Here is a 26,824-nt window from a genome sequence, read left to right as displayed (position 1 = left end):
GTTGCTATCGCGTGGCCAAACAATGCATCAGATTTTTGTACGTGTAACTTCCCAATATTGGCTTGCATATGAATCGATTTTCGCATTACAAATTCAGATCGCATGCATGAATCCCCCGTATCACGTAACATAGATGCAATCAATGCGATAGTCGCAATTATATTGCCTGACACATTGGCTTAGTCAGTTCCATAAATACAGCCAATAATAACAATTGAGACGACAGTAATGCCATCAATCACCCGTTCTGTAGTACAGGTGCAGGTGTTTTACATTCAAAGATTGTGGAATCCGTGCAAATAAAATTTAGCATGGCGAGAATTACGAACGGCCGTTTCATATAAAAGAAACATCTTGTGTATGCGGCGTGGGAAATTCGAAATGTGTTTTTCGAAAGCGGTTCGCACCTGCCGCCCTTTGTGAGGGAAGAAAACAGAAGTGGATTGCTGGAGATCATTATAACGACGTCTGAGAGATGTTAATCATAATGATTGTTGGGGCCAACAATGTATATAGGGACATGTGCTTTGAATCCATTCACTTCTTTTTGCGGCAAAGGACCATCGGTCTTAGGCTTACTTCCGACCGGAAGACATACCATTCGACAACCTGTTGGCTGTGGGAACATTTTTTCTTCGCAAACACATCTCGGGCCTAGTTCTGCCGGACATTCTACGCTAAATATAAAGACTACAATATAAGTTCATTAACTTCGCTGGCTTTAATCGTACATAATTATCATATCAAACACATTATAAAAAACACTTAATAGTTGTAAATTTTCCAAAGTACAACGTTTGTTCAGGCCGCGGATATGTAAAATGTAACTTTTCGAGGAACTTTTGTGATAAGGTCTACATGAATATTAGATTTTTTGTATTTTGAATTTTAATATAAAATTTTATATATATATATATATATATATATATTTGTTTTACATTATATATATATAAAATTTTATATTAAAATTCAAAATACAAAAAATCTAATATTCATGTAGACCTTATCACAGGCACTAATAAAGCGTTCATACATTTATCATGTTAACACTAATGTTAGTGATGGTGATAAATGCATTCGTTAACTTAAAAGTAAGGCTAGGAGGGTTCCAAACGCGCCCGGTCTAAGAAGATCCCACAACCAACTTAACCAGGATTTTTTTGTTATCACCATCTCACAGTCGAGTTAATATTTAGCTATGAAGTTAGAGCAATTCATGCCTAAGCTTTTTTTATCATACATGTAATCCTTAATATTATAATAGGATTTTTCTATAAGATTACGTTTTATATTAAATTCTACGTATTATAATAATGGTGTAACTTATTATATTTGACATGAATAAAGCAATTGTGGTAAATTTACATAAATATTAGAGCCAGTCTTGCTATGTTAAAATAAATTTCCATAAACATTAGATATTCAACAGCCCCATTTGGAATTAGAAGCGTGAAAACATTCTTTTTTTTTTTTGTTGTTCCGGATATACTTCCCGTTTCTTGTTTATTGCGATCTGTTTCGCGGAAACGGCCTCGGACGGATCTTTCAAAAGCCGGATATAGCCCTTTTGTGTAGCAAACCGAAAAAGAAATATCTCGCATGGACTGTATCTCGTACAATGAGTTGATGATTCGAAGCAGTTTTTATAAAGGTGTTCCCAAGTCGATTCCGAAATGTCGCAGTCGCACTAAGGAAATTAGGTTTTTATAGTGTCGCAACAGTATTTATAATACGGCAACCCTGAACTTTAAATGCATTGTTGCAATTTCGACGCGTGATATGGAATATTTTAAATATAGTTTTTATTTGCAAGTTGTGGCAGTCTTTAAGTGGGTCTACAATATTACATTTATATGTTATTTCATTTTTTGTTTAGTTTTTAAGAGTTGTTGTTGTAACCTGTTGATTGTCCCTTAAATAAATAAATAAATAAATAAATAAATAAATAAATAAATTTTATTAAGTACGTCTAGTAATAAAGACGATAAAATTAGCGGTTCCTTTGGAATACTAAACAGGTACCTGGTCATTAAAAATGGCAGATAAAGTTATAGGTATATTAATGCGCTTGCTTAAGTTTTGTCTGAAACAATAGTTAGGTACATATACATGGCATTAAATACCTTACCAGATTTATTGTAACAGTGATTTTAACAGTTGTGTGAAGTGAACAAATAATAACATTCCTATCCCTATCCCTATACCTACTTCTCTACTAATATTATAAATGTCAACGTAAGTTTGTTTGTTACGCTTTCACGCAAAAACTACTTAACCGATCCTCATGAAAATTTGTACACATATTCTTGGAAGTGTTAGAAGTAATATAGGATACTTTTTATTCCGACATTAAGCCCGTTTCTTTTCGGAGAGGGGATGAAAGTGTTTGACGATTTTACACCATAATTCCGACAAATTACAACCGATTAAAATAATTATTTTTGTACTGTATAGGTTAGAATATGTATTTAATTTTGCCCAAACTGTGGTTGGAGATAGAGGACAGAACTCCTCAGCGGACAGCAGCAAACCCCTCATTTAAGGCTTAGCGATACTGAATACTTAATTTTTTTTGAACTACAATTCAATTTAATGCTACATCAAAAAACAAAATCAAACGCAGACGAAGTCGCGGGCAACAGCTAGTATCATATAATTGTTTTATAAAATGACATTTCTGTTTTTTGTAAGGTATGTTATTCAAAAACATAGCTTTGTAACTATATTAAGTATATTATATTTTAATTTATATTTGTAACTAAGATTACTTTTTATTTAATGCAGCATATCTGTACACTGGTCATATTACTCGTACGTATAATTAACTCTGTATCCATAACTTAAACCTATATACTTTTTAAATGGTTAAAATTAAATTATTAAAAAAGTATATTTGCTGAATTATAGCGGTCTATTGGTCAATAAAGTAGCGAATTTGCAATCTGATTTTACTATCGAAGACATGGGATTAAAAACATTAATAGTTATTTAAATCAGTAACATTTACGGTACTTAATGTTGCTAAAATTGGAGTCGCGTGCAAATTAGCATTGACACAAGCAATTTTCACGCAGCTGCTCACCCACTGAACATCGTGTTGAAGCTCATCGGATATGATTTTTTTTAAAGTCCAAGACTTGACCGGCGCGGCGTTAGCCGTGGGCGACGGTTTAAGGGGACGAGTCATGTTATATTTTTCTAAAGCTGAAACCGATAAGTTCTATTGGATTTTAATTCTTACTTCAATAAATGTAGGTATCAAAATGCAGCAGCCGACTTTCGCGTGAGGACTTATCTTGGGATCAAATCTCCGATTCGTAAATCTTATATTAATAGAAGAGTTTTGATTAAAAATGAACTTTCGCGGGGGGGAAGAGAGTATAGTTTTGAAAAAGATGCAAGTGAAGATAGTCGTGTCTTCTCGCGAAGGTGGTTGGCGGGTGGCGGGGAGGGCATCCGGTGTGAACAGGTGGCTTGCCGCGCCCACTCTAATGAAATAATCTCTGCCCGAACGACCTTCCACAACCTTCCAAGTACGCCTAGCCCTTAGCAGTGGGCACACGCCTCTGCTATTTCTTTTCAACTTTTTACGTAGGCACAAATGGTATGCAATTGATCTTACATAAGTTATATTACTGGTTTAATGCAAGGAGATTTTATATCTCATAAAATGGAGTTCACCGAATCTATTTAAAACGTCTCTGGAAACCCCTTGAATTTTCGTAATAAAAATTATCGTACGTCTCTCGCAAAGATACAAGATGCTTTGCCAAATTTCACCAAGATAGAATAATTGGTTGAGCCGAGCATTGGTGACCAAATAAGTAAATCACAAGCAGACACATTATTGCATTGTTTAATTAATGATAACATTCATCATCAGTAATTTTTATGTATAAACACAATTGGTTCAGGTAGCATATTATGCCAAATTCACTGCTTAAACTACAAAATTAAATATATTAAATCTAGGAAGAGAATACCTTAACCATAAGCCCTGGTTACTAATCTATGTATGATTACAATATAATAGCGTGTGAAAAATACCAACTCTGAATAATATCTATACATAGATATTTCTTTATCGCTTCCTCTTTAAAAAACACCCATTACGATATTCCAGGTGCGTCCTTGCCACATGTCAACTGGCGTCCTTCGTTTCCTTGAACTTAATTTGCATCTACCGTATACTGAGAACTAAACAGTAGCGCTGAGCGCCTTGTGGTCCAATCACGTGTAAGTACGGTAAGTTGGGACTGCACAGTCAATTCCTGTACTCCTGGTATCTTTGGAGATAGTATAAAAAACCGAAACGAAAGCCTCAATCAGTCTTTAATCTCATCATAACAATTTTGGAATGGAATTTGATTTCTGATTTCCTGGTGGTACCTTCTGAGAGTAAAGAATTTTATTGATAGTGTAATATGTATAGTGTAAATTTTTATTGATAGTGCTCAAAATATTATTCATTAGCTGCTCACACGAAGTTTGTATTTCTTTTATTACAGTATCCCTTTTAAACCCTCTTAATTACATTACAAGACATTCATGGGATGGCTTAGGCCGGTAAATAAAAGCATCAATCTTAAAAACTCGTCATAACATTTTAAGTCTTAATTGTAATTATAATAGTAATTCCTGAACTCCTGGTACCTTTGGATAGTATGTTGCAAGAACTACTTTATCAATACACACACGAAATTTTGCAGCCAATAAATTACAGTATTCCAATTAGTCCCTCTTAATTACACTACACGGTTTTGGGATGGCTCGAACGGAAGCCTCCATCTTAAAATCTTGTCATAACTATTTCAATCTTAAAGTACCAGCTGTAAGATATAAAGTCGAATGAATGCTCGACCGACTTCAACCGGGAATACAGGTAGCTAAAAACAAATTACTAATCCGCGTAATAACGCAACGCCAGCGGCCAAAAATTATTTATTACAGATGTAATTAGTTGGAGGCTTTCGACGTTCGACATCCGTCCCGTTTAAGCCTGAGCCTTTTTTTTCCAAATTAGTTTACATCCTCTCCTAACACCTTTAAGGCATAGTGGTTTAACTGGTTAAGCATTGTAACTTTAAGTCCTGGATTTATAACAATTAAACATCGTCTGCATCTATTCTAGTTTTATTTTCTCTAAAAAAATGCAGGTACTACGGGTACTACTACATTTTTAACACCTACCGTATTTGTGATTAGAGTGAGATAGGTTTACTAGGTTTGTGACGTAATGCGCTACTGCTAAAATAGGTATGATAGTGATCATAGTATGTATGAAATCCTGATAATAAAGCCTTGTCATCATCAGTTATCTTAGTAACCATAACACAAGCTACGCTTACTTTGGGACTAGATGGCGGTGTGTGTATTGTCGTAGTATATTTATTTATTTATTTATATAAAAGTGCCCGAAATTATTTTCGTTTAACGGGATTTTTTTATTTGGTGTGTTCTGAAATTAATTTATTTTTATAACCCTATTGCGTTCATGGTTGATGCAAACATGCTGTATGAAATAATAGCAAGTTACCGGCCCACTCCAGAGCACGGGTCTCCTCCCACCATGAGAAGGGCTAAGACCTTAGTCCACCACGCTGGTCCCGAGCGGACTGGTGGACTCCACAAACCTTTTAGAACATTATGTAAGTCAGGCATGCAGGTTTCCCCACGATGTTTTCCTTCACCGTTGAAGCAAGTGATATTTTAATTACTTAAAACGCACATAACTTTGAAAAGTTAGAGGTTGAGATTCAAACGCGGCCCCCGCAAAGTGAAGTCGAGCTCCCACCCAATGCGCTATCACCGCTTCAAGCTTCGCTTCTTTTGTTGAGATGGTTATTATGAATGCAAAGGAAATGGTCCTTCACTCAAGACGAATTAGTGCGAAATTCAGCGGTAGCTATATTTTATTATAATGACATGATTCGTTTTAAAACGTCTGGTTGTTTATTTGATTATACAGTCCGGCCCTTTTTTATCTTAAGGCGAATCATAAAGCGTAATGTCACGTTAAATTAATGATTAAGTATCGTAATTTTAAGTAAATGGACTATATAACTGCTATATTATATTATACATGTATATTGATTTTTTCTCCAATTCTCTAACGGAAGTAAGTTAAATTGATAGCAACGTTGTCATTAAATAAATAAAACATTTTTTTAAGTATTCAAGAAACATGAGAATAGTCGGAATCCTCGATTTGCTTCGCTGATGTTATCATTTTCAGAACTTCGTCTTCATAAACCTAACAAAGGGGATCTAATTTCTTTATTTCATATGTGACAAATCATATTTTAATAGGTATCTACTTTTTAATGTCGAAATATTTTATTTTAACTAGGAACATACGAGAAGGTATATAAATTGTATTAAATATGAAAAATTTATATGTTTAATACAGAGCTATCCCTTTCACGAGATAGTGTAAAAGTGAGAGCTGCGATGCACCCTTGTGCCTCGGAGAGCACGTTAAGCCGTTCCGGTCGATCTGCCGTCCCATCGTACCTGATAGTGACTATGTTTTCGCATATTCTTGCACTTCTATAATATCTCCCGCATAATTGGAAAAAATGTCTCTGAGGATTGACCAGCGTGGACCAAACTATTTTTATTCACTTTATTTCTCAGGTGTTTTTCGGTATAAAATATCTCTTTCAGTGCTTCATAAAATCAATATCAAAGATTCCCCTTAAACGTATTATTTACAGACTCGCAGATTTATATCACTCCTGATATTAATAATGTGGTTTCAAACGCGCATATCTCTTGAGTATGAATGTGAACTATTATTAGCTAATGAATTTTCTGATCGGTAAATAACTATTTTCAACGGGAATTGAAGTAAATATATTCTTGAGTTATACTGAGACGTAAAAAAATAAACATGCTTGTGCATAGTTTACGTATTTTAATTTACTTACTTAGAGATATATTTTCGCAGCACCTAATGCTTTTTTATTACGAACCCATTAAAGAACATCTAGAAGACACCGGTCTCCTCTCAGAATATTAAGTGTTTAGGGTAAATGCCATTATGCTGGCCAAGTGCGATTTCGTGGATCTTTGCTAAATGAAGGACACTAGTTCATATTTTCGCAGTTGCATTGACGGCTCTGCGTCATTATCGTCACACAAAGTATTTACAAGAATTCTGTGTCGAGATAAAGGGTCCTTCTTAGGTTCTACGCTCCGCTGTGCGCCCGACAATCCGTCTGTCTGTCAGCGGGGTGCATCTCATGAAATAGGTCATAGTAGATGTTATTTCCACTAATAATGTTTTATTTTTGGTCACAAAATAATAAAAAATATGTTGGCATGAAAAGGCGGCCTTATTGCTGCAAGCAATCTCTGACAGTCAACCTTTGCACGAAAGAACCTGTGGCAAGAGGAATGCCACAGGTATAGTGCCATGAGCTTACTAATAAATGTGTATTGTATTAAATAAATAAAATATAATACGCTAACCAGCGTTTTTTTAATTGACTTCTTGGCCCAGAGGAAAAGAAGGCAATTAAAAAAACGCTGAAACACAGGTATGTGTAATTTTCATACCTACTTAACTATGACAACCCACTGGCATCTATCTAAAGTATAGTTTGTTACTGTCACACAACAATACAAATGTGCGCATTGAGTCCGCCCATGCGATCGTAGGCCGTAGCCGTATAAGGTATTCAGTAGTGCTCTAAAAGACATCAACGACTGCCGGAAGCAACGCCGAATGCATTGCGCACGCGCACTCTAAAGCAAAGCTCACATTGTTGTAACTTCAATTTACTTTATCACGTGTGCCTTTAGCACTAGTAATAAGCATGCTAATTACTACCTTAATCAACGAGGCAGTTATTATAATACTAATAATGTTTATTTTCATAAAATATCTTAAGTCTAAACAATATAATAAAAGATTTTCTTATTTTATAGGATGCGGCATCCGTGCCACCTTAAATAATTATTTTACTACAAGCTTCTGAAGCTTAACTAAGAAACCTTGTATTTCAGCTTCAGTGTCTACCCCATAGGGTTTTTGATTATTTGTAGCTTAAATATTATACATGCAATTTTAATTAATTGAAAATAATACGAAGGTACAAAGGGTTTTATAATTTAAAAAATATATATATATAAATATATAACATACCTACTGATTGATTCACTTTAACTCATCGAAGCACAAAGGTATACCTGAGATCGGCGACCGAAGTATATAGAGAGTGAAGTATATATAGGAAAAATTGAAAAGGCTCATTGCGATATCGAATAAATACCTATGCAAAGTCACGGATCTTCCAACGTATAGTTTGTTACTGACAAATAACAATAAAAATGTGCGCATTGTGTAGGTGACGCCTATGTGATCGTAGGCCGTAGCTGCTAAATAGTGTTCTGAAAGACTTCAACGACGATCGGAAGCGACGCCGAATGCATTGCGCACTCGTCATAAAGCAAAGTTCACATCGTTGCTACATTTTTAATCCATGATCCACGATTTTTCATTCATCAAAAAAATTCAAAGTCAAGGATGCAAAGTCGAGGACAATAGCTAGTAGTAGATATATCTTGAACACTTCTTCACTTAGTGTAAACCCAGCTTAATAGTGAGATAGTGAATGGCACCATTGTCAGACATGTGTCCAATGACACTTATGGTATTACTAGTTGTGTCCCGCAGTTTCATACGTGTTAAGTTTGTGTGATTGTGTATTTTCATGTAGCCCATACTTGCCGGAAAAACTGGAAACCAAATTCATTAATCAACTCATAATTAATGGGGTCATTTTAGAAAACCGAGATTCTAAGTTGACATAAAAACTGCAACGTCGCAAACATAACATCACAGTTCACATCTCTGGCACATCTTAAAAATGTCTGTAAAATAACTTTAGCTATATCGAAAACATAGACAGACCCTGACATTTTATTTACTTGTATAGATAATGCAACTACACGTGTAGCTTAGCCATGGAAATATCCTTACTCTATAGATACTATTATTAAACCGAAGGTTGTCTGGAAGAAATCGCTGCGATAATATCGCGACGCTTCTACCTACTGGTTTCAAATTCACTACCAAAGTTAGATATTTCTTTTATTCTACAGAAACTATCACAAATAAGTGCCATGAAACTTTTTTAACTGTTGTTTGGTAGTTTTCTAACTACCCTCAATGTAACAGGTATAAATAATTTTGGTCAATTTGATTTTTTTTTTTTTTTTTTTTTTTTTTTTTTTTTATATTTATAGACGAGCGCTTGACTGCAATCACACCTGATGGTAAGCGATGATGCAGCCTAAGGTGGAGCGCGCTTGCCTAGAAGATGCCTATTCACTCTTGATTTGAAGGTACTAATGTTGTAAGAACTGGGGAAAATGGAAGCTGGAAGAGCATTCCAGATCCCAGCGGTGCGAATTAGAAACGAAGATGCGAAGCGCTTCGTACGCGTCCGCGGTATATCGACCACGTAGGGATGCAGATCCTTCCGGTGCCTCGCGGTTCGATGGTAAAAAGGCGAGGGGGGAACTAGATCAAATAGTTCTTGAGCACACTCTCCGAAATATATCCTATAGAACACCGAAAGGCAGGCAACCTTGCGACGATGTTCCAAACTCTTAAGTTTTTTATTGGCTAGGTCACCGATGAGCCTTCTAGCACGGCGATCAACCGAATCCAGGGCATCAAGCTGATACTTGGCAGAGCCATCCCATAAATGGGAACAGTACTCCATGCACGATCGAACTTGAGCTTGGTACAAGGTAAGAAGCTGTTCAGGCGTGAAGTACCGCTTGACCTTATTGAGGATGCCAAGTTTCTTGCCAGCTGTTTTTGCCCTGGATTCGATGTATTGTCCAAAGTTGAGGTTGGATGAAATATTGACACCTAGAAGCTCTAAACTGTCGGTAATAGGCAAAGATATACCTCGGAAAGTCGGAGTCAGGGGAAATGGGCTCCGTTTGGTAGTAAATAAACACGCTTGCGTTTTGGTAGCATTAAATTTGACCAAATTGGCGTCTCCCCAATCAGACACCTCATTTAAGGTCAGATTAATGCGTTCCACCAAAGCCTCTCTGTGTCCTAAAATTTCAGCACCACTAGCACGGGGACCGGGCATATATCTCTCCGTTACAGTGCTATCATCTGCGTACCCAAAGATATAATTGTAAATAAATTATTGATAATTCAAATTCAAATTCAAATTCAAAATTCATTTATTTCAAGTAGGCCTAATATAAGCACTTTTGAAACGTCAAGTCTGTCTGTTTGTAGTGATTCTACCACCGGTTCGGAAGGCAGACCGAGAAGAAGCCGGCAAGAAACTCAGCAGTTGCTCTTTTCCAACATCAACAATTTACATTTTGCATTTTAACATTCATTTTTCTATCTTGTGAGAGCTGAAAGCGGAGCCGGATGCTTCCAAGCAACCTTGAATATACGTAAAACTAAAACCAAAATATTTTTACTAACAACATAAAGAGCCAACGAAAGTTTTACCTATTTTTTCGTTTAAATAATTTGAAATACTTACTTATAGAAACAAAATTTACGTTTATATTACACATTGGCATTACTTTTTGCAGGCGGTTTAATGTAAACAATTTTTATTTTATGTTACCTATGAAATTACCATTTGGTTCGTTCGTTTTCTAATTGGTCTATTTGCAACGTTTCCTATATGTTTCCCCACTAAAAACCTTAATTGGACAATCGTTGGAATTCAAAAAATAGTTAGTTATCTAGCTACGCTCATCTAATTCGCGACCTGCAGGTATTATTATCTATGGCACTTACCAACGCCATACATATGCATTTTTTTTTAATCATAAATTGCGTCAAATACCCTATTCCATCAAAACACGGTTTATATAATCTGTATTACCCCGATCCACTTACAAAGAATCAAGCTCTTATTGACAATCCCCTCAGAACACTCGAGCATCTCGTAGCTGGGGGCATCTCAAAGGGACACGTGCGTCTTGAATACCTCCGGATGCCCCACAATGAAGATACGGAGATGCTCCGTTGAACGGGCTTTCATATTGAAATATGGGCATAGTTAAAAGGAACGTTTATGAGAAAAGATATACTCCTACGTAACATTTTTATAAATTTTTTAAGATTGTTTTATTTCAATTATACTGTCAAATCAACACGTTACAAGGTCGTTCAGAGTTGGATGTTTATGGTAATTGCCAATGAACTCTCAACGATTGAATTAGTTACTCGCGAAGTTAAAACCTCGCGGAAAGCGCAAAAAGATTTTTACTTCTTATGATACTTGTTCATATGAATGAATTGTACGTGGCATAAACGTTTTCTTTGTATCACTGTTATAAAATTTATAAAATTAATGTAACTGGACAGGCTTTGAAATGAAGGCATGATCGAACTAAACAGCTCTTTTTATAGCCCTCAAATAGTCAATCATCAAAGTAGATTTAAGATAGAAGCAGATGCCTGGATAAAGGATGCCCAGGAGATGTGCAACATCAACACAAGGGAAGCCAGAGCGGTGGTGTAGAAGGGGCTAGCATATATATAGGCTAGCATACGTATTTTAGGTTTAAGAGCAAACTAAACAACAAAAGAAAACTGTCCCTACCATACATTAAGTTCCCTAACTTATACTTAGACTAAGCTCAAGGTTTGCTAGGAGCAGTTCATGTTGGTAAGTCTCCTACCCAAAGGTTACATGAAAATATCATTTTAAATGGACCAAGCCTAATATTCTCTTATTTAGAAAAGGTCACTTCTAGAGAAGTTAATCCGTGTTTATTATTAAAACGCCTCAGAGAAATAAAGAAATAAGAGTTGCGTCGTATTTAGTTTTTTTGTCGCGTAACGCAGGTGCAGCTTTGACTGTCCGGATGCTCTTATTGGACCTTTTTCTACAACTCTAACGCTTCGTCCATAAAGGTACATCTCCACTTGACTCCATCGTTTTATTGATTTCGTTTAGTCTCTATCTTTAGTCTCTAATGTTCCATTGCAAAATACAAGCCTTTTATAAGATCGGTTAAGAGAATAGTCCTTGTCGCTGCTCGAACGTTCAGAAGCATAAGGGGCCTACAGAATAGACTTACTCGCTACTCGTTAAGGCTTAGGTTCGTGGAATTTAGAGAAAAACTTAGTCCCCATCGCTGGAGAAAGAATTCAGGGGTTTTTGAAATTACCCGTCCGAAATATTATTTTCACATAATTAAGTATAAGAAATTATATCTATTCAGTGTTATATAATAACTTCAAATTCAACCATTTAATGCAGTTAAAACTGCTTTTTTCCCTCTCGTCCCTATTTGATTATTATTCCTTAAGCGAAAAGTGAGAAATATAGCTCATTACACCGCTGCAGTACAGCACTGCATCATTAAAAATTCTTAACTATTTATACATTTATTTTAGTTTCGATTCGTTTTATTTACTTTTAATAATGAATAGTAGTAATTGGGTTAGGTCAGATCAACGAAGTGGGTACCTACAAGCGTAAAAAGGTTACTATCTTATGTCGCATCTTACGTGTATTTCGATACTTTACAATCTTTTATATCAAAGTTTAATCCGTGAATTCAGACAGCATTCCATACATTGTAGTGCCGCCTTTACCAGTGACGTTGTTGCCGAGATTCCCTCTCGAGGTCACTTTTTACATTCACTCTGTGACTCGTGTCTCGAGTCACGCTATTTGCCCGACCGAACCGTGGAGAAGTGTTAGTTTAAAGTCACACTCAAGACATGTCGCTCGACAACACTACCCCTATTTGCATGAAAAAACATGCTTTCGTATTTTTAATTGAAAGTGACAAAAAATTCTAATCTTTTAATAAGTAAGTACCTAATGTTTTAAATAACGTAATTTTACGAACAACGCTACGTTACTTGATGTTTTTATGAATAATGAAATTTTAATAGTTTTATTATGGCAAGCTTAAGTAAATTTCGTTTCTGAACATATTTAAGTCTTGTAGATAGGTAGGTACTAACCATCAGCTATTTTTGTCTCAGTTGAATATCACTTAGTAGTTAATATTTTAGACTACGTATCACGAGTTATTGCGTCCAAAACCAGCCTTGGGCAATACTCTCAAGTATTGGCACTTTTTCAGTGCTATGTGCCTTCAAACGTCCTGAGATTTATCGCTAGCTCGTCATAACAAATCGAACCCTCATAAGACACTGTTTCAATGTCTTACACATTATTTCCCTACAAGATACTCAGCTTTTCACAGCAATTTTATCTGCTGATAAACGAGCAGATCTCCCACCAGCAGGGCGAGCATTGGCAGGAAACCATTATCTCCCCGGGGAAAGGATAAAAAATTATCTTCTCCTACAGCTTTAATAGCTCTCAGAGCACTGGAGCACACGTGGAAATAATATCCAAATAATATATGTGTCAGAATATAATTCTGCTTTTGCATATTCCCGTGCTTTAGCAGGTGGATACGTTAATTATATCCCTTTTCAGTGGATATAATTTTTCTCTCCTGCCTGTACTATCCCTGCAGGGAGAATGTAGCCCTGAAGGGGGAAGATGCCTCCCACCAAATATAAACCAGCGCAGTGCTTTTTTAATACTTTAAAAATAGTATGCCTTGTGAACATCAGTGCGGCAAGTGTGTGCGAGCAATGCAACAGGGCAAAAAGTGTTGACGATGATTCGACGGAAAAAAGTCGATAGTGAAGCCTTACGCTTAATTATCTCATTACATACCCATTTTATTGCTTCAATCGGATCTGTCAGTGTTTGATGGCTATGAAATCTTAAAGGTGCCTACACGTTTGCCTTATTTTTTGACGGCCGATTGGCGCAGTGGGCAGCGACCCTGCTTTCTGAGTCCAAGGCCGTGGGTTGGGCCGTGATTCGCACAAATGGACAATATTTGTGTGATGAACATGAATGTTTTCAGTGTCTGGGTGTTTATAATATATTATAAGTATTTATGTATATTATTCTTAAAAAAATTTCATCAGTTATCTTTGTACCCATAATACAAGCTACGCTTACTTTGGGACTAGATGGCGATGTGTGTATTGTCGTAGTATATTTATTTATTTTTACCGAAGCAAAAGAAGAGCAATGTATTTAACAGTTGATATATTATGTGTGTGTATCGATATTCCGTTGTATGGTCACTCCTATTTAGTTCATTTTCATAAAATAAGGTGGTTTTGGCTTCATCTTCGCTTACCGACTGTATTAAATCGCGATAAATCCATTATAAAAAACGAAACAAAAACACAATGAAAATAACTACTTAGCCTAATATATTTTGAACACCAAATGGAAGCCCTATTGTGCAGATTCCGTAGACATACATTTATATGGGAAAAAAATAAAATTGGTATGTAGGGTAATTTTTTTCTCATATAAATGTATATTTATAAAAGTGTTTAACTGTATTTTCATAAAGAAAAATAATTATATGTGTAGTGTTCATACGCACGATCATTTCTGGAAGACAATATCGATTGTCGTCAGTTGTACAAGGTGACATCTGCCATAATGAAAAGTTATCCAATCAAAGTGTACACTCGTACATACAACCTAATGTTTTTTAAGGCAATATATTTAGAGCAGATTTCTTTGAAATCTTTAGTTAACTAAATTAAAGGAAAATTTTACTGCTTTCTGTTACCTCCAACAACTCTCAAAATGTGCCATGATTTCTTAGTTAAATACAATTTTGTAATTGAAAAATTAGCTGCCAGAAGTGTGTGCGTCATTAAAATTGTAGTATGATAAATGGCTGCTTTCTTTTGTAATTATTATAAATAGAAATTGATTTTTATTTTTGCTACTAATCCCGTCAATAAAGTTGCACCTAACTCCCGTTACATCCGTCTCCGCTTCTAACTCGTACCTTCCTATCGGATATCGAAGAGACTCGTTGAAATTGAAATGAAGATTTCTTAGAGTGTAACGATTAATTAAACGTAGGAAAACGGCCGCTTGATAGTTATATCCGTTGTGTTCCTATCAATTTACCATTATGTACGATAGTTGATAAGCCGGCCTAAGGTGGAGAACTTCTTTAAAATATAACTGCGGAAGATCCAAGAGCTTTTCTTAACATAAACTTTATATTAACTATATATATGATTGTACATTAAGGCATTCGATTCTATACCAAATTTTAATCCATTTGTTATATTAACATATTACATTTGTTACGTGATCATAGCTCGTATATATATTAGATTTCGTTCAGTAAAAATTGAGTTGTTAATCGCTTTTGACATAAATTCATAAACTACGTGCTCGATTAGCACAATTCCAAAATATGATAAGAAGATGTTATCAGCATATATAAATCAGGGATCCATAAAGATAATAATATATAAATAATATAAAAAGTCTGACACAAATCGTCAAACCCCGACGAGGTCGATCTTTAATAAATATGAATAATGATGGATTGCTTTTAGCATCACCGCACCGCTCCCAATAACCGATGTAGATTTGATAACATGTATTTTCATTTATAGCTTGGCTACTAGACAACAGTATTCCATTGTAGGTACCTATAGTGAATTGTTTCTCTCTTTATTTCGAATCCACTACTGGACTTGCAGATATTCATCAAAGTCCTGACTTGATGTATAATAGCTTTATTAGCATTGTCAAAGTAGCTAACTTTGAAACCCTAAATCTAGAGACAGATCGAACAACTACTAGCCCTGTCTTAAAGTTGATTCTCGCAAATTGATCACAATAGCATTATCAGCATAAATCAGAAAGCTTTAACTTTTAAACCTGGCCTGAAGTTAATTCTCAGAGACTTCGCATATACCCATATACAATGAATTACTACAATTTATATCGAGCGATCCACTCACACATGGTAGAAACTAGCTGAAGACTGTGTCTGTAAGGAAATTAGTTTTAAATCTCTCAGAGGATATGCAACTTCTTTAAAATTACCTAAAAATCTAGAAAGCCACGAATCTTTTGCGATTATTTAGTACGGTTAAGAGCTACAAGTACACTTTGTAACATAGTTGCTAATAAAATAACATGTTGTTACACCTAGGTCCCGTTCGGCTAAATATAACCTAGATGTAGATACCTACGGCATGCCCCAATCACAGGCAATCAATCGTGACAGTCGCATACATTATCCTATTGAGCTTGCCACCGGTGACATTGAAGTGTGATGTTGACAGCTCGTTTATTGCTTTATCCGTTTTGATAACTACTTTGCATCAAACAAAATTATGTAAGTTATGACTACATTCTAGAATTCATGTTCCTTTAAAAACATTCATTTTGAGATTTTGAGGTTTCGATAACATTAGATGCTTCGCATTCAATAAAATATGCCTCGGACATTTCAAGAATTGTATTTTTGTACGCATTTCACATTCTAATAGTTTTTTTTTATTCTGGCATAAAGAATCTGTAACTTCAAATTTAAAAACAAATCTAATAAGATTAACATGATACTTTTAGAAATAATAATAAGAGCCATTTCCAGGAATATCAAGATTAACAATTGCAATCCATTAGATCATTGATATCCTTAGGAAGACCATCCTTCTTGGAGGTTAAATATCATTTGGAAAGAAAATTTGCTATCAAACACAATTATTGTCTTCCTGAAATTGCTAAGGTGAAGATGAAGATGAATCAGTCAGTGGCGTGCATAGAGGGTATGCACAGGGCATGCAGATGATATAAAATGAAGAAAGTCTCCAGTACGAGTTATAAATACTTAAGGGTAGGCTTTCTATAACTCTTACAATGCCTATCCTTAAGTTTTTTATAAGTCATACGTGAGATTTTCTTCATTTTATTTCATCTGCATACCCTGTGCATACCCTCTATGCACGCCACTGGAATCAGTATCATGGTGCTATTGACATATTTTTTATGTATTCCTTTGTAAGTTTAGAACAAGTCTTAATGAGATAGAATTAGGCTCGATAAACTCGCAGAGTTCTTTTGGGGTGAAGCAGGTGATCATTGACTATCGCCCTCCTGTGGTTTAGTCATTCAGGGGAGCTCCTTTTGTTTATTTGTCGGTCCCTCGGCTTGCCCATTCTTCAGCAACCACTGCCGGCACTTGAGCGAGAATGGTTGTATTTCGTCGGCCATTGTTACAAAGTCCTGCCTTAATTTACTATTGACTGTGTCTGCGGTTTCGCTTACATGTACCTATATTTTTTTTTTCTTGTTGTATTGTCGGCAGATTTAGATGCATTCACTTTACGCAGTGCCTGATCTGGGCCTTACCATGGAATAACTGTAACCATTAGTTTTAATGTGTCCTGTAGGGCTAAGATATAACCCCGAGATTATTATGTCTACCCATTTTCTCGTCTTGTCTTGTAGAAGTAGGACGAGTAATTGGTAGACTTAATTATCATATTAGCTCTACTGATGCAGGATAAACGTCGTCGTTGTCTTACTGATACGTACAGGTGATCGATTTAGTATAATCGAATATTTTAAGGTGAAGTGAACGGTGATGGATACCGCCGAAAGCGGCGCGGGTAAAGACCCAACGCATCGCTCGCACGGCTCGAATCTATTTCTTAATGCACTATTTTATATATGATGATATAAAACGATCTACCTTATTTTTTAATTGTATAGTACGCATTAGACACGTCTAACTAAGTATTTGTTGTTTTTTAATAGCGGAGACTTAACTAGGCCATGTTAAATTATTAAAGAGTATAATAAAATCATCTGATAAAAAATTAAGATAACAGCAATATCGCGACTTACATAAGTTTCAGACGCATGTATCATGTCTAAAAAATACTTAGACTTTCTCGTATATGTCAAGATTATAACTCTTGCATAAAAGAATAATGAATAAACGACAAGATAACTTTTAAATTCCATTCCTTAAGACGTACGACCGAAAAGAGGGTTACCGTTACGAATGAGCTTATAGCCAGTGAAATAAAAAGGAAAAAAAAGATTTGTTTTTTTTTTCAAGCAAATAGCACACACTCACTGGGACGAAGCCTCGGCCGTAAGTCATCGAAGCTGTCAAGATAAGAATGAGTGAATGAGCACCTGCCGCTACCAGTGTTACGCATTCACCTACGCTGCTGTACACCGCTACGGCATTTAAATAACACATTTAAATACATTCAAAACAAACCGGCATTTCCGCTTTTAAGGCACTCATCTTACGAATCATTTTGAATCATACGCTAAACTACCATCAGAGTTTAATGTCGTATGCCCAGATCTAACAGAGCCTGTGCCAGAGCGATTATCTTCTTGAATCGACTTTAAAATTAGGCATAATAATATGATTAACTTTGTTTTAGAAATACGACTTACAAAACTTGACATCCGTGAGTTGTATTTTTTTATTTATCTCATATGTAATTATTGTTCGGGCGTCGATATTTAGTTTCACTGAGGAAATCGGTGGCAGGTTATGCGCTGTGCAGTTATTTTGATGGTATTTTTGTTTGGAATGTAGGTGCGATCGTTTATAAATTTTCCGGTTCGCTTCCTGCTGGATGTGATGTTAGTCACCACATTCGTATGGCGGTATATTTTTTTTTGTTTTAATTGGGATAATTGCTGGGTGGTTCCCTTCTTAGAAGCACTTACGGACACATGACTAATAACGATGCGATCCGTTGATCGTCATAGATCGTGTGGTATGATGATCCAGGAAAAGGGTCGAGATATAACAAATATTTTCACCACATTCTTGTGAAGTATGCGTTCCTAGTAGGACGTTGACAAATGTCAGCTTTTTTTGATAGTTATTAGAAATAATGTTTTAAATATAGTTTTAAATAAGTTTAAAAATACCTAATGGTTACCTATAAATTGACACGCAGTCTTATGAGAGAGGATAGAAAAGCGCCGATTTATTAATTATTATTTTCAATATCATTAGCTCATTTAAAGCCACGTTTACGAATCACCTTTAGATCATCATTATCAGCCTCAACCTATAAGTGTACCCTTACTAATAAAACCTTTTTGAATTGTCTAAGTATCATTGGTAACAACGGGTTCCCCGGACATCCAATAAAGCCAACGAGAGGGACATGCCGTGGTGGTTTTTAGTTCGGGTAAACGAGTCCCACATAACCTCTGTCCTGCCCAAAAGAACAGAGGTAGCCATAAAGCTTTTCCACCACGACAAAAAAAAATAAAGTATCATTGGTAAAAAATAAAATATTATTAATATGGTTTTCTTGGATTGTGATCCAATCCGATACCATCAGAGGTTCTAATATTTAGATCGGTTACATTACCGTGAGTATTTTGCTCATCAAAACATAACTTGTTTGAAATAAAAGAGCTATTTCTTCACCGTACCTACGCCTATTTACAAGAACTGAAGGAGCAAAACGATTAAGCAGAATTCTATATTAAATTTGACTACCTGATACTCATACAAATTATTTTATTCTAATAACTCGTACTTCGTGACGTTTAACACAATTATACTTAATTATTTTAATGCCTTATTGAGATATGTACCTACTACTAATTAGTAGCATCGAGTAATTTACATATATACAATAAGATATGTAAGTAACTACGGTACTTCTCGTAGTTGGAAATAGTAAGACCTATCTCATAAATGGATCAATGTTGGGCCTACTTGGAATAAATGATATGCTACAATGAACCAACATATTATCAAGAACTATGTACGGTGTACCTACTTATAAGTTATTTGGTCATCTACTTTTATTCCTAACTCATATAAGTAGTATGTTCTTGTGTCTAAATATTTAAACAAAGTTAAATTAATCTTAATAATATAAATTTCAAATTCATAATTTTAATATATTGGACGGGATTTGAACCCTTCCGGTGATTCGGTTCGGAAAATTTTATATGCAATATTATGCATTTTTTTGGTATATTTAATACTGCCTCCATCTAAATACCATTAAAATATTAACTCATGAAATTACCTCATTGCGATGAGAACAGAAAACGTGACTTTTGAAGAAACTGGTAACATGCAGACAAACTAACCTAAGTTTGTGAGGTACAATCTAACAAATAATGCTTCTGCATAATTCCTATACTTAATATACCTATCATAGCTAGGTATCAATGTTTTATTATTCAATGGGGCACTTTACTTTCGCGCCAATAAAATGTTCCCATGCCCGTCTAAATTCTTCATAGAATTCAATTTCCTATTTTGAATTCAATTGTAATTTATAGAAAGATAGATATTAAGAGCTTTTGATTTACCTACATAGGAATAAATATGATTGGTACATAAGTCCATTTGCCAATGGATATAATCTTTTGAAGTAGATTTACTTAGGCAGTTATTATGTTATAATAATTATAAAAGTTTTCTTTACATCTACAGCTTATTATCGCTTTAAGGCATTTTAATGATCGTGTAGTTTTGGATTTTAATATAGGTACCACATTGCACGTTGGTCTGTACTTTCCTACTGGAAGTTAGTTATATAATCTTTTGGCTAAAAGTTGACATTTATTTGTTTATAAAGTCAACATCTCTAGATTTTAGTAAACTTACTTAATTGATTTCTTTCGATACTCTCGTTGAACAACACATTACCTATATCATGATAATCAAGTTGTATTTTATATTTATTTTTGTCCGTGGAAACTTAATTTGGAGTGGACACTTGGTCTTAACTGTGCAGTAGTTATATTACACGTTTATGTATCCTATTTGCGGTAGGATATATTTTAACTTGATACCTACTAGAAATTGTCGTCCGCAATTTCGCAAGCGGTAGATACCTACGTGTAAATTAAACCGTAGTGGATAAGCTTACGAGGTTTTCCGGCGATTTCGAAACCGCTTATTAAAATTATTATGAACCATATTTTATCAGTTAAGCAAGTACCTACACTTACGGAAAGCTCAGCATCCGTTAAGGCAAAATAAACGCTATTAATCAATGAAATCATGGACTAATCCATACTAATATTATAAATGTGAAAGTATGTCTGTTTTTTTGGTCGTTTGCCACCTGGTTATGTGCGGCTAACTTATCAACCGATTTTAATAAAATTTGGAAAATATCGAGCCTTAAGTTGCTAACTCAGCACAACCGATATAAAACAAATGAAACCTTTTTTGAAGATTTTGTTTTTAATATTTTTGCAGATACATTTTCTGTTAAATTAAAACATGATATTATGTTTAATTATTGAATTGAAATTTTACATAACATGAATTTAGTTTTTGGTTATTTATGTTTATGTAACGGTTACGCTACTTAGGCTGTAATGGCTTATAAATAGTCATTATATACTTTTTATCCCGGATCATACCCAAACCATTCGGGAGGGATGCAGAAAATGTAATTTGTTTCCTCGGCTAAACCGATCTCGACGTGCGTAAATATAGCAACATGGAGTACGCACTCCAGGTTATCTACCAACTGAGGAAAACAACGGTTCCCGCAGTATGAAAAAAACCGAAATAAAAGCGGACGAAGTTTGCAGGCAACAACTAGTTATATCTATTTCACAATCACCAAGTACGTAGTTAGGTCACGGAAGGGTTGCAAAACAACGCTCGAGGTGATATTTCGATATAGTATAAAGCAAAACACGAATGCTCTGTAAAGAAGCTTGTTTATGGGTATTGCGAGCTGTGTACTTTTCTTTAAATTCCGCTACAAGTTAGCCCTTTCTGTAATCTCAACTGCTGCAGTTAAGTGGTGATTCAGTCGAACATGGTAACGGGCTAACCTATTAGGGGTATATGGCAGTAATATGAAACTCATAGTTACCCCTAGTCTACGAAATCGTAGCGGAACGCTAAATCGCTTAGCGGCACGTCTTTGACGGAAGGGTTGTAACTAGCCACGGCCTGAGCCTCCCACCAGACAAGATATGTTTCCAGTCGGAAGTTTCAACAACAAGTAGGTATAAATCATGAAAGCTTAAAAAGTAACGTTAAAAACTGTCACGCTGTGACTTCAAAGTTAGAAATAAGTTTTAGCTTACTTTAGATCTATCAGATACGTAAATAGTTCGTAATAATCCCGATAAGGGTGGAAAGGTCATCTTATACAGGAATTTTCACTTCGTTAAAGTTATAAATGAGTTATATCTCACGTCACATATACAGAGATGATTTTCGTTTTAAAGTAATCACTATACTTACACATCAAAAATGATTTTTAAATACTAGGCAATTGGAAATAATTTGTCACACAAAGAAATAAATTTACACGTGCAACAGAAGTTCAGGGGTACAAAAATCATTACAGTTCCTGGTTAAGAGTTTAAAGCGCACTTTGCACGAACAAGTTATTTATAACTACAGGGCAGGAATATTTGTAATATCTTAAAAATAAGTTTAAGTAATGTTGAGGTATCCAGAAGCTTACCGTTACGTTGACAGTTCAAAGAAGAAAGAAAAAAAAATCAAATAAAGGTAAAAACTCGACAAAATTAGAGAAAAGCATTCGATTACTTTAATTTTAACAAGATTTCGTTTGAAATACACATAAGTTTACCGTTAAGGTTGACAGTTTAAAAAATTGCAAAAAATACTAACTGTCCTAGCTAGGAATAATAAATTAGCTTGGTTGTCAAAATTAGAAGACTATCAGGACTTCGCTGCTCACATCGAGGTTTGTTTAGAGATAGCAAGATTTAGGAAGAAATGTGCAGTTCAAATACAGGGTAGTGAATACTCACTCCAGTTTGGTAGAGGACCTTGAGTCCACTTTTGGGCGTGTTGGAGCGTCTGTGCGGGAGAAGTGGCAGCTTGTCCGGCCTTCGGATGTGGATCTCTCCGGAAGGCCGGAACGCTTCGAGCGGCGTCCGGATGACCGCCCGCACGGCCGCGAGCACGCACGCAAACAGAAGTGTAGTAAGCACTTGCATGATCACTGTCGGTTGTCTAAGGTCGCACTGGTGTCACGGAGGTTCTGCTCTGTGGTGTACGAGTGGTTTGCGGGTCGAACGAGCTCGGACTGGCGGCGGGCGCGCCGAAGCAGGTACCACTTGGCCTACGCGCCCGGTAAAACCACCTCCGACGACGTTCGACATGGCTTGATACTTTGGAGGTTTTTTATGCGCGTTCTTATGTTATATTTACAATCGCAACTTATTGAATGAATGAATACACTTTTTTGTAAACCACATAAACATATTGTAAAATAAATAAAAATTAAACAAAAAGTATCCAATTTACGACAACAATACAATATAATTTGACGGCCGATTGGCGCAGTGGGCAGCGACGCTGCTTTCTGAGTTCCAAGACCGTGGGTTCGATTCCCACAATTGGACAATATTTGTGTCATGAACATGAATGCTTTTCAGTGTCTGGTTGTTTATCTATATATTATAAGTATTTGTTTATATTATTCATAAAAAATATTTATCAGTTATCTTAGTACCCATTATACAAGCTACGCTTACTTACGGGACTAGATGGCGATGTGTGTATTGTCGTAGTATATTTATTTATTTAATACAATTTAATCGCAAAAGTATGAACTTTCGTGCTAATATCGTTAATGCGAACACTTCTATATTTGTTTTTTCATTTATTTATTTATTTACACCAACAACTTACATTCACTGTTTGCCAAATAACATGAACTGTATATTTGTCAATTGCAGGTGTAGCACATGAGAGAAATAAAAATATTCTGAAGCTTGATTATGTAATATAAAACAGCATTCATACATTTATTAAATAGTTTTAACTCAACTTCTGGAACTGCTGCATTGCTTCATAAGTTAGCATAAACTACAGATCACGACGTTCTAGGTTCCATTCCAGAGTCTTTCCAAAAGTATTTGCTTTTGAGGTACTTACCTCGATGCTGTGAAACTTTCGCAGTTATAGCCTTAGTAGTGAAGTAAAGATACACTTCACAACCATAATAATATTTTATATATAATGCAATTATAAGTTGAACTTTATAAAAAAATTACAGATTATTTCTTTAAAATAATTACAGATTATTTCTTAAAAATAATTACATAATCAGTCTTCAATTAATTTAATTAATTATAAACACTTTTTGTAATACTTAAATTGTATGATATTGATCAAGTTCTTAAATATACGTCAAGTAGTTTATTGCTCTTAAATTATATTGAATGGAGTTTGAACCTTCCAAGTATCAAGAATGTTGGAACGCGCTCGGGTTGACTTCCTACCGACGATGTTTTTTTTACACAATCTTGTTGCTTGGGTATAAAGATACGTTTATATTGATTAAAAAGTAAAGTTTATATAATTAATGATGTCAAAATACTTATTTTTATTTCATTAAATAACTTTAACGCATTTGAAATTTCAAAATTCGACTCGTTTTTAAAAACTAAGAAATTTAGTAATTGTTTTTTTTATTTACTCCCTTTCCTTTTTTTTCGACATGTCGAAGTCTGTTATATTCTAGGTCGGTACTTAAATTAGCTCTACCTAGTCTAGTTAAAGTTTATTATCTCGTGGGGTTGTCTACCATAGCTTAATTCCGTATTATTTCAATATTTAATATTCTTCGAATTCTTGATATCTCTGGAATGATGAATTGGTCTCCCTAGGGTATGGTTCCTAAATAAACGAAAATCGTTTACGCTATTATTTCCAAATTATAATACTCTTAATTAAGGTAGTTACTTCAAGGTATATAGAACTACATGTAGAACTATCATTTAAAAATAATACTGTTTTAAGCGATTATAGCAAGTCCAATTATTTCATCGAAATATATATATTGCATTTAATTGTTTTACCATAAGCTAGAAATACCATGCGAACCCGTATTAGATCAGTGTAGTAAGTATCTGGTGCAAGACTCCGGCCGTGACTGGTTACCACCCTACCGATAAAGACGTAGCGATTTAGCTTTCCCGTAGAAACCTATTCAGGGCATGGTTCTTCTATTACTGCCCTACTTCTGACAGTCTATTACGCTACCACCTTATAATTCGCTTTCGCAACATGTGAGCTTGCAGTTTAACTTGTAGTCGAAAGAAAAAACTTAATCCTTCCCTACAGAAAGCTTAAGTAACTTGCATGTATGCAACGTAAGCCATATATTATTTGTGCATCAGAAAAGAATTATTGTTTTGTTATCACCAACCACTTCAAAAACAATGAACTACGATAATCCCTCTTCACCATAACGTAAGTTTTACAAACAACCGACAATTGTTTCAAAACGTTTCGCGGAACCAGTCCCCGGCCGTCGAACGTTCAATGGAATAGGAATTGTTGTAACGCGACCTTATGGTATCATTCTGTCTCGCTCGCTCCCATTCACTGGCCGCGCGCATCAATGAACCGCTTCTTATGAATGAGTGGACAGTCGCCATAGTACTATATGTACCTACCTACAAGTATACGTGTGTCGGTTGTGCTTGTGTGTATGGGAATGTATGTGCCGTGGCACGTGGTTACATGTTTTTTTTTTTCTACAAGAACGCGAAAGCTCGCTTCGGATTTTTTTGGTTTTGACAGAATTGTTGTTGCGGTTGTTGGGTTTTATCTATTTGTATGACGAGTGGTGATGGCCTAGTGGTTATCACTTAAGTATCTCTTACTGGGGACCGAGTTCGATCTTCGGCACGCGCATCTAACTTTTAGGAGTTATTTCTTTTTTAAAGGATCTCAATATATCTTATATATATACTTCCTTGCTTTAAAGGTGAACGAAAACATGGTGAGGAAACCTCCGTGAGAGTTTCATAAAGAAGAGTGGCTGGTTTTAGTTTATTGGTTGTTTTCCAATAAATGTTTGTTTTATCTGTCTGTTTTGTGTTTGGCAAAAAAAGGTGTGTGAAGTCTACCTTGTCCAATGGCTTGTGCGCCGGTAATGATATGATGACATTGCCAGAAGTTGTGTATGTTGTGTAGCTTAAGAGCAAACTTTTTTTTTTATTATTTTTAAATCTATTAATGCCAGAAACTCACTCAGATGCCCTTATAAAACGTGTAAATGAAAACCGAAATAATTATATATAGGCTTAAAAGGTTCAGGTTTGTTAAACCGAAACACTAATACTTTTTGAGTAAACCATTCCCATAGTTTTAACTGAAAGAAAACAGAGCACTAACACTAACATCACATGCGAAAGTAAAATCAGGTAACTCCTCCTGTCACTTTATTAGGTAGGTACGCGTCAAAGTAAACACTATGAATTAGTTTTAATGGAAAAATAAAAATACTTCTTTTGATTTTATATGGTGATTCCTTATGAAAAATACTTATGCACCATTCAATAGTATTTCGTAATTCCGTAAAACGTACGGATGCATTCAGATTTTTTTATGTGATGTTCTGTCTTCGACTATCTTAATGGTATAAGTACCTATTATGGTATGGTATGGATCCACACTCTTAAAATTCGTTCATGCTTAGCCATTTAATGTCCTTGTAAAAGAGGAACTAACACGATTATACTTGCATTTAATAATATCTGCCTACTGCAGACCTTACATTAAGCTATCAAAATCACAAAACATTATGTTAGAACAGAAACTTTGAATTTCTAAGCTTACAAAACTTAGATGACCTACTTGAATGGAGTTATTTACCGACTTTATAAAATTTGTAAGACGTAGCATTGCGAACAATTCTCGAATGACTGCAAATAAGGTACAAAGTACACCTATAAAACTAATTAATTTTATGCATGTTTGTGCAATTTACATAATGATTGTTTGTATCATTCAAATGCCTATTAGGTATTTTCTATTAATGCACAGATGCATTTCTGTGACTTATAAATAACTTGCGCACGGGCTTTGCATTGTAATTCAATATTAACCACGATTCATAGATCGGTATTTACCTACCTATCCTGCAATTATACGACTTCATACGTCACCATGTCTTGTCTAGGTAAAT

At 35.2% G+C, this 26,824-nt stretch overlaps 2 protein-coding genes across 2 annotated transcripts in view; one reads left to right on the top strand and one right to left on the bottom strand.

Annotated features, from left to right (window-relative positions):
- Nucleotides 1–22,916, bottom strand: part of LOC120632541 (protein giant-lens) — a 28,831-nt gene extending 5,915 nt beyond the window's left edge. The window contains exon 1 of the mRNA XM_039902375.1: nucleotides 22,650–22,916. Coding sequence (XP_039758309.1) covers nucleotides 22,650–22,838 — 189 coding nt within the window. The 5' untranslated portion in view covers nucleotides 22,839–22,916. The remainder of the gene's footprint in view (nucleotides 1–22,649) is intronic.
- The window catches only part of LOC120632539 (elongation factor-like GTPase 1), a 160,641-nt gene that overhangs the window by 112,430 nt on the left and 21,387 nt on the right, over nucleotides 1–26,824 (top strand). The window lies entirely within an intron of this gene.

Source organism: Pararge aegeria, chromosome 20 (assembly GCF_905163445.1).
Source record: "Pararge aegeria chromosome 20, ilParAegt1.1, whole genome shotgun sequence".
Classification (NCBI taxonomy): domain Eukaryota; kingdom Metazoa; phylum Arthropoda; class Insecta; order Lepidoptera; family Nymphalidae; genus Pararge; species Pararge aegeria.
This window is presented reverse-complemented; position numbering and strand designations above follow the sequence as displayed.